An 8346-nucleotide genomic window follows, 5' to 3' on the forward strand; every position below is an offset into this window, starting at 1 on the left:
TGTGTGTGTGTGAGGGGGGGGGAAGGAGGTAGAGATGCGGGGAGAGAACAAGAGAGATTCCTACACCCCATTTATCCTTGAGTACTTCACAGCTGTAAAGGGAATTTTGGTTTGGCTTGTGTTCAATGGCAACCCAAAGGAATTGAGCTGCACCAGGTCAAACCAAGGCTTCAGAACTCAACTTTATGGAGGAAACAAATATGCAGCTACCAGAGAGGAGAGAACTTTGAGCCTTAGGCCACAGCTTCTTTCTTTTGTACCTTCATCTACTAAGATTCCAGAATCATCAACCTCAAAGCAAAAGGGAATAGAGGAAGGAGGAATAGAATGAGCCTTCTGCTATCCTAGAAAAAAAGATGAAGAAAATATCTCCCTCCCTTCGGCTACGGTTATTTTTTTTTTACAGTCCAAATAGCTGTTTATCCTCAAAAAAATAGGCTTGCAGCTCCAGAATCTGAGGAGCTGCCTCCTTGGTGAGAGGAAGAGGAGTCTGTCTATAGACAAGATGGGGAGCTCAACTTGAGCTGTGCAATATACACCCATTCATTGTTTACCTTTGCCTTTAGATTCTGCTGAAGAGGCTGGGAATTCAGGCAGCTCTTGAGAAGCCAAAGGAAAGCAAGCAGTCACCTAGGGGTGCTTAGTTAGGTTTTCAAAGGAGCCTCTTAATTTCCGGATGCCTCCTTGCACATGCAAAGAAAGACAAAGTCAGCCTTCTTGGGGAATCATATATTTGGGGAAAGAGAGGTGAAAGGATGTAGTCATGCAAAACGGCCATGAAAATTAATTACAAAAAAAGATGGGGAAAAGCAGTGATGTGTGTATGTGTATATAGGGTTTGTGTGTATTTATTTATTGCAGTGCCAGTATAATAAGAAGCCCTTTTCCTGTACTTGCAGGTCTATATCAAGGGGAGGGACTGAGGAACAGAACCATGAATTAGAAGAGAGATTTATTCTCTCCCCCTCCCCCCATGGGTTTTCTGCAAAGGAGGGATGTATTTCATTTTGACTCTGGCCCTGAGCTATGGGAGGCCTGATTTGTGCATCTGGCCAAGAAGGGAGCTTAAAATCAATGGATGCCTCCATCCAACATCTTCCAGAAGCTTTGGAGAATTCTGATTGAGGCCCATTGGCTGGACTTCCATTGGAAGACCAGTCTTTGGCCTGATTCCACACCTAGGAGCTGTTCCCTTTGGGCTGAATGCATTTTATTCTTTGGTTTTTCATGCATTTGATGATTGAAAGAGTCCTTACTCTTGAAAAGGTGAAAGGGCGCTGCTGGTGGGTGGTGTGGGGGAGAATAATGTACACCTCTGAAACAATCCTGCAAGTTTTTGGTGAGTTTTTCCTGAGACTAAGATATTGAATATTGGGAGGTCACTAATAGGAGCTACAAGGGGAGACATGAAAGGCAATTTCAATCTGTAGTCTGCTCTCTGGCAAATCCACTGTCCCACGCAGGAGTTCTGTACCCCACATCGTGAGATTGCAGTGCTGGGACTGGAAGGCAGAATCGAACCTGTAGAAGTGTTCTGCAATGGCAATTGGGGCTAGAAGCTGTAAACTAGAAGCATCCTTTTGACCCACTACAATCTTCCTTCTCCAAGTACTTCTCTTGAATCTGTTACCATTTCCCCCCTCTACACACACACACACACACACACACACACACTCACTCACTCACTCACTCACTCACTCACTCACTCACTCACTCCCGCCAAACAATCAAAGCTCAGGCGATCCTGGCACTGACTCGGAAACTCAAAGCCTCTACCTTGAGAAGCCGCCCCGCAAACTGTGGAAAGTGGATACAGTTCTAGCTTATCTCTGCTTTGTTACGGGTCTGACGTGAGCCCACGTCCTGATCTCCCCCCCCTTCCTCTTCCCCCCTCTGCTTCCCCTCCCCCCAATATCACAGGCAGAATTTCATCGAAAAGTGTTACAGTATGACGGAGCTGGAGCTCTAGAGAAGCGCACTGCCCCAAAGAAATCCTAGGAGGGGAGCAACAACTTAGCTCTTGGAGGGGGGGAACGAAAAGGGGTGTGTGGGGGGGGGGAATAGAGAGGAGCGAGAAGGAGGAAAGAAGAGGCACCTCTAGTGAACGTGAGTATGCTCGTTCTCTCAGTCGGAGGGGGTGGGTGGAGAGAAAGGAGAAATCCAAATAACAACAAATACGCCCCAGCTCTTAAAACAAAGGGAAAACTTTAACGCCCGCGGAGGGACCCGCCAGACGAGCAAGTCTCCTTTGACTCCTTAGGCAGAATAAACGCCCCTTTAAAATGATTACTTAAAATGGTTACTCTGCTGTTCGGACACACACACACACACACACACACACACACACACACACACACACACACACCTCAGTCATCTTTCATCCCTAGAACTCTTGCAGTGTCTTGGTGGGAAAAACAGTCCCTCTTTAAATTATACTAAATGCCTGGATGCTTTAAGATTGGTATTTATTTGGGAGGGGGGGCTTTGTAAAAGAAAAAAAAGAAGAGGAAGAGGAGAGGAAAAGGAGATGGAGGAAGAGGGGAAGGAGGAGGAGGGGAAGGAGGAGGAGGAGGAAGAAGAGAAGGAGAAAAAGGAGAGGAGAAAGAGGAGGAAGAAAAGAGGAAGGAGGAAAAGGGGAGGAGAAAGGTGGAAAAGGAAGGAGGAGGAAGGAGGAAGAGGAAAAGGAGAAAGAGGGAGGAAGGAAGGAGGGAGAAAGAGTAGAAAGGAGGAAGAGGAGGAGGAGGAAGAGGAGGAAGAAGAAAAAAAGAAGAAAAAGAAGAAAAAAGAACTAAAACGGTGTCAGTAATCCCATTCCAACCCGTTCCTTTAATAGCCAAGCACCGTCGAGCTGCCTTTGGGCTGGCTGAGAACCTCTGGATTGTTTAATAGAAAGATTTATATACTAACAGTATTATTTACTTTGGGAGGGAAGGTGGCAGTCTAAGAGTATGCTAATTAGCCAAAGATTGGGGAGGGGGGCATGAAGGGGGTGGAATATCAATTTTTATTGCATCACCTGTCAGGAGTGTCCAATCAGCGCTGGCTTTAGGGGAATTAATTGATGAAGGTGTCTCCGGACGAGCTCACTTCACTCTGTCATTTGATTTGGAGCGAAAGCAGCGGCGGGAAGAACGGCTGCGTGGCTCTTCTGCCTCCTTCAGCAGCCCTCTGGCTTTACATTCCATTATCCTGGGCTGGACAGGGGGAAGAGCCACCAGCCCAAGGACAGGTAGTGAGCCTGCCTCCTCAGCTACGTCGCGAAAAAGGCCGGGGCCACCAAACTGATATATTCCCTCCCACTCCCCAGGACATGATTTTTTTATTTCCACCCTCCAGGGCTCTTTCCACTTCTCCTCCTTTCTGCCTTGCGCTTCTGATTTTTTTTAGTCCTCCGAAGTTTGGTCAGGAATAACACGCTTTGTTCTTTTCCATCCAGTAGGATGCCTTGAGACCAAATCCAGCATCTGGCTAAGGATTTTTTTTTTAAAACTGCCTTTTCGTGTGTGGATTTCTTTTTTTCCTCTCTCTATCTGTGCCGCCACACCCGCCCGACATCGCACCTTTTCTTCCTGCTGCTGATCGCCGTTCCAACTTGTGGGGTGCACGGCGGGCCGTCGCCCATCCATTTTCCGCTTCCCCTACTCAGATGCTAAGCTTAATTTAAGGCGCACCATGGAAGATTTGAAGTCGGGTTTCGAAGAGGTGGATGGCGTACGCCTGGGCTACCTGATGATCCGGGGCAAGCAGATGTTCCCCCTCTCGCAGGTCTTCACAGATCTTCTGAAGAACATCCCGCGCACCACGGTGCACAAGCGCATGGACCACCTGAAAGTCCAAAAGCACCAGTGCGACCTGGAGGAACTGCGGAAGCTCAAGTCCATCAACTCCATAGCTTTCCACGCCGCCAAATGCACCCTTATTTCCCGCGAGGACGTAGAGGCGCTTTATACCTCGTGCAAGACCGAACGGGTGCTGAGAACCAAGCGACGGGGAGGCGCAAAGCCTGGCCAGGGGACCCCGCGCCCCGACCCCTACCCGGCTTTTTGGAAAGACGGCGGCAAACTTTGCCCGAGCTTGAAAGAAGGGACTACAAACCAAGCCAGCAGCAGAAAGAAAGCAGCCTGGCGCAAGGCAGCGGCCGCGGCGGCGGCTGCACAAGCAGGAGCTTTCCTACCGGCCTCGGATCTACCTCATTTTTGGAGCAAATCCGCAGGGCGCAGTTTGCCAAACTTTGGCCGATTGCCTAGCAATGAGGCTGTAAACTATGAAACGGCCCAGCTTGGCCCCGGCTACGTCTCTCTGGCCACAGAACCCGCTTGTTTTCAGAGCCTGCTTTGCTCCAAGCATCCTCATTACTACTACCATTCCTCGGCCGCCATTGCCACTCAGCCTAAGATCGCGGCGGCGGCGGCGGCGGCGGCGGCGGCGGCAGTCTCTAGAAGCAAACCGCTGGGTCTGGGCTGCAGAACGAAGCGGAAAAAGAGCACCGAGAGACGTTTCTCTGCCGGGTGCGGGCGGCGTGTGTTGATCCTGCCCCGAGCTTGCAAAGCAGCTCGGAGCGCCGTGGCAGAGAGGCTGCCTGGACTGTGCGGCTTTCTGACCCCGCAGCCTGCCCCAGCTTTGCCGGATCCTTACAGTAGCGACTCGGAATCCAGCTCCTATTCGAATCACGCAGACAACGACTCCGACTTCTGCTCCAGCCTGAGCAGCACCAGCAGTTCCGGTTCTTCTGAGGAAGAAGAGGAGGAAGGCAGCTGCGCCTCTGAGTCCAGTGAGCTCAGCTCTGACGAGGAAGAGCAAGAAGAGGAAGAAGACGAGGAGGAGGAAGAGGAAGAAGAGACCAGCTCGGAATCTGATTCCAGCTCCGGGTCCAGCCACGTCTCGGTCCAGAGTATCCGCTTCAGGCGCACTAGCTTCTGCAAATCGCCCACCCTCCAGACTTCAGCCGGCCTCGTGCCCCATCCAACTCATTTTGCTGGCCACGAGGAGCTTCCAGGTCCACCGCAGTTCATCAAATGCGAAGCGTCGGAAGAACCTGAGGACTGGAAGATCCCGGCTGGCTGGTTTTCAAAAGCTGAGCCGGGCTTGGACTGCACCACTCATCCTGCCGGCAGTGCTTACTTAGGATTGCTGGAACAGCCCACGGAAGGAGCCGGTGGCGGCGAGGGAAGACCCCTCTTGACTGGCGAGGACCACTCCACACTCGTGCCTGAGGTAAAGTCTCTTGACCTGCCTGGGGTCCCCTGGTTAGCCTGCGGTGACTCTTCTAGCTTAAAGCCAAACTACATTTTGCCCCAAGCAAGATTCGGAGAGGGCCAGATCTGCCAGCCTGCCCTTGCCTCTCACCCTCATTCTTCTCCTCTTTCTCCAACTGGTGCAGACAGCACCACTGCTGCCCTAACCCACCTGTCCAAGGAGCTTCTGGGAAATGCCCAGTTCAATGTGAGATCAGCCACTTGCCAGGGAACTGCTGCTGTTGCAAGTCCAGATCTCCAAAGCCATGTCCAGCTCCTCTCTTTTGTGCCCATTGCCCAGATCAAAGTTGAGGACAGCAGTGCTAATGCTGAGTATGGAGCTCTCCCAGTACAGATCCCACTCAAATGGGAAGAGAGTGACCAGGAGACCAAGATGGAGGCAGACTGCCAGTCATCACCACAGCCCAGCCCCACCCAGCATCCAGGAACTCTTCTGCTGTCAGCTAAGGCAGACCCTACCTGCCTAGAGGACTGTCCAAGACCTCCCAAGAGCACTCTGTGTCCAGCGTCTCTGAGCCGGACCCTTGCTGCATGCACTTTAGGCCCTGCTTCTGCTGCCAAACCTGAGGATGGGGATTACAAATTTGGAGCCCGGGTGAGGAAGAACTACCGCACCTTGGTGCTGGGCAAACGAGCCACCATACCGAGCCCAGCACCACTCAAGCCAAATCTGAAATCAGCACGCAACCCCCGGCCACCTCCAGGGAAACTCCCAGAAGCTCAGGAAGGCGGCTTGGATGATTTAAGTGTTCTCAACAGACGCAAGAGGGTGGCCAGCAATGTCACCTCCACCCTCAAGAGGCCCTTCAGTCTCATGGGCAACTTTCCCTGCCCTCCCTCCTTGATGGTTGGCCCAGATGGAGATCTCATGCCAGCCTATACCTTAAGCACCACCAAGAGTGCCCAACTACCACCCAAGGCCCATCCTTTCTGGAAATGGCAGCTGGGTGGGCCACCAATACCTCTTCCACCCAGCCACAAGTTCAGGAAACTGAACTAAAAAAAGAGCTAGGGTGGGAAGTCTACTTTTATGGTTGATGTGAGGATGGCTTGAGTTTCTGAATTCATCCTAATAATAATAGTTATAATTAATATCATTTTGATTCTCTCCCTTTCCCAACACCTTTTTTCACTACAGTTCAATATTCTGGTTTTTCTTCTATCGCATCTGCTTGCATTTTGATTTTTGGAATTCTACTTTATCCTCCCAGTCACTGGGGGGAGGAGGGGGGGAGGGGGGGAAAGACAGCAAAAATTGGATTACTTTTTTTGCCATTAAAACAGATCATGGGGGTGGGGGAAGAGGGTAGTAGTGTGCATGAAGGGAGAGAGATCTAACATTCCACAGACTACTTCAAACAAAAGTCTCAAGTTAATTAAAAACAAACAAACAAACACCTCAGTGGACTCTCTCAAAGCTGGAACACTTTACTGTCTCAGATTGCTCATAATGCACCTGGTACCTCAATTCAATTGTTACAAGTAAATGCTTGGGGTTTGGGATTTTATTAGTTGAAAGATTATTTGAATGAGCCATTAATATGTAATGCACTAGATCTGGAACATGGAAGTCTGTACAATTTTATTCAATTTTCTTCAGCAAGAAGTTGCACAGGGACTTTATCATTTAGTTGTGGGGAGGGGGGTGCGCGCTTCTTCTTAACTTCTAAGTATTCCCCCACCTCTTAATCCTCACCTCATCCCCTTTCTATCAAAATAACTAACATGCCTACATTTAGCATAGAGTGTATGTTTCTAGATCATTGCTGGGACAATTGTTTCTTTCACAGCTGAAAATCAATAGAAGCAGTTAAATTTAGTTGGATTCTTGTTAAAATTAAAAATAAAATGATCCAGGACAAGTCAGTTTTAAAAAAGTAAGGGAGGAGCATTCTATCCCTTCCCATAATAAATTGTTCAGAATGTCCACATATCCTATCTTGGTTACAGCATTCAGTCTCCTGTATCACAGACCAGACTTGTGCACGTTTAATTTAGAAAACCGCTTCCCCACACCAGCCCCTGAATGATTGATAAGGATTGCAGTCTTAGAAGAATTAGGATTGCAGTGGAGCAGACTGAAGCTATCTTTTATTGGAAAGATGAAGGAGTATCCATAACTGTGTCTCTCTCAGATTGAAAAAATCAAAATAATACTTTTTTTTTCCAGATTTCCATTGCAGGAAAATGCAATCACCCTCTCCTCCATTTTTAATTCAACAACAGAAGCCCCAAATTCCTTGTTTTCAGTAGCTGCTGTGATCACCCAAACTCAGGTGTCTGAAACCAGGATGTGACACTGTTTTCTTACATACCTGGAAATTTCAGTTTTCCCAACCATCCTATCTTTGTAACAAGACCATTTTTTACTGCACATGACAATCAGAGGCAATTGTCTATATTTGCACTTAAAATTTGTCATAATTGAAGCAAGCGGACTTCTAGATGTTGTGATAATGGAAACAGTAAATCAAAATGATGGAAATTTGCACTCTTGAAAAAGCATGCTTTAGCTTTATTTTCAAATAAAACACTGTTTTAAAAAGAAAATGTTCATATATTTCTTGCAGGGTTATCCTTGTTTTCATTCTTTTATGAATTGGGTGCATGGGAAGAATGTAAAGCTTTAGTTGGAAGGACAGATACTTCTAGAGAATAATTGTTGTTCCTATAAAACTGTGATGAAAATGTTTCAAATATTATAACTGTGAAATAGAAAAGAACTTTTACAATGTTAGTTACATCCCTCTAAAAGCTGTTGAATTAGTTCTTTGGATCTGGTTCTTTTTCCTGAGTTCTTTTTCCTTGATCAGATTTTGAGAGCACATCTTTCTTTTAAATTAAAAATGCTGAAGGATATCCTTTAAGAGGCAGTCCCAAGAGAATATATCTTCAATTTCACAACAACAACAACAAAAGCAACAAGCCTTTGTTTATCCTGACATCAGAGTCAACTTTTCTTATGGAGATGTGGTGCATATATTATTATTTACAATGTTGACATTTCTCCCCTAGGTTATATCTCCCTTTTTTATTTCTATATATTCCAAATAGACTGAGATAATTTCTTCTCTATCTCATACAGACCCAG

General features: G+C 47.6%; 1 protein-coding gene across 2 annotated transcripts; it reads left to right on the forward strand.

Annotated features, from left to right (window-relative positions):
* Positions 1–1895: 1895 nt before the first annotated feature.
* On the forward strand, positions 1896–7805 carry SKIDA1 (SKI/DACH domain containing 1). Of its 2 annotated transcripts, none has more exons than XM_034402174.2 (2): positions 1896–2106; positions 3437–7805. In XM_034402174.2, the coding sequence occupies exon 2, from the start codon at positions 3673–3675 to the stop codon at positions 6253–6255; it is 2583 nt and encodes an 860-aa protein (XP_034258065.2). In that variant the 5' UTR covers positions 1896–2106; positions 3437–3672; the 3' UTR covers positions 6256–7805. The 2 variants fall into 2 exon arrangements, with proteins under 2 accessions (XP_034258065.2, XP_087748957.1); XM_087892831.1 differs by having other exon boundaries at positions 1911–2106; positions 3440–7805.
* The last annotated feature ends 541 nt before the right edge of the window (positions 7806–8346 follow it).

The sequence above is a fragment of the Pantherophis guttatus genome, chromosome 4 (assembly GCF_059756535.1).
Source record: "Pantherophis guttatus breed Tessera chromosome 4, ASM5975653v1, whole genome shotgun sequence".
NCBI classification, from domain to species: domain Eukaryota; kingdom Metazoa; phylum Chordata; class Lepidosauria; order Squamata; family Colubridae; genus Pantherophis; species Pantherophis guttatus.

Bases quoted from the DNA above. Each gene is read 5' to 3' on its own strand.
- SKIDA1 (XM_034402174.2), top strand. From the start codon at position 3,673: ATGGAAGATTTGAAGTCGGGTTTCGAAGAGGTGGATGGCGTACGCCTG.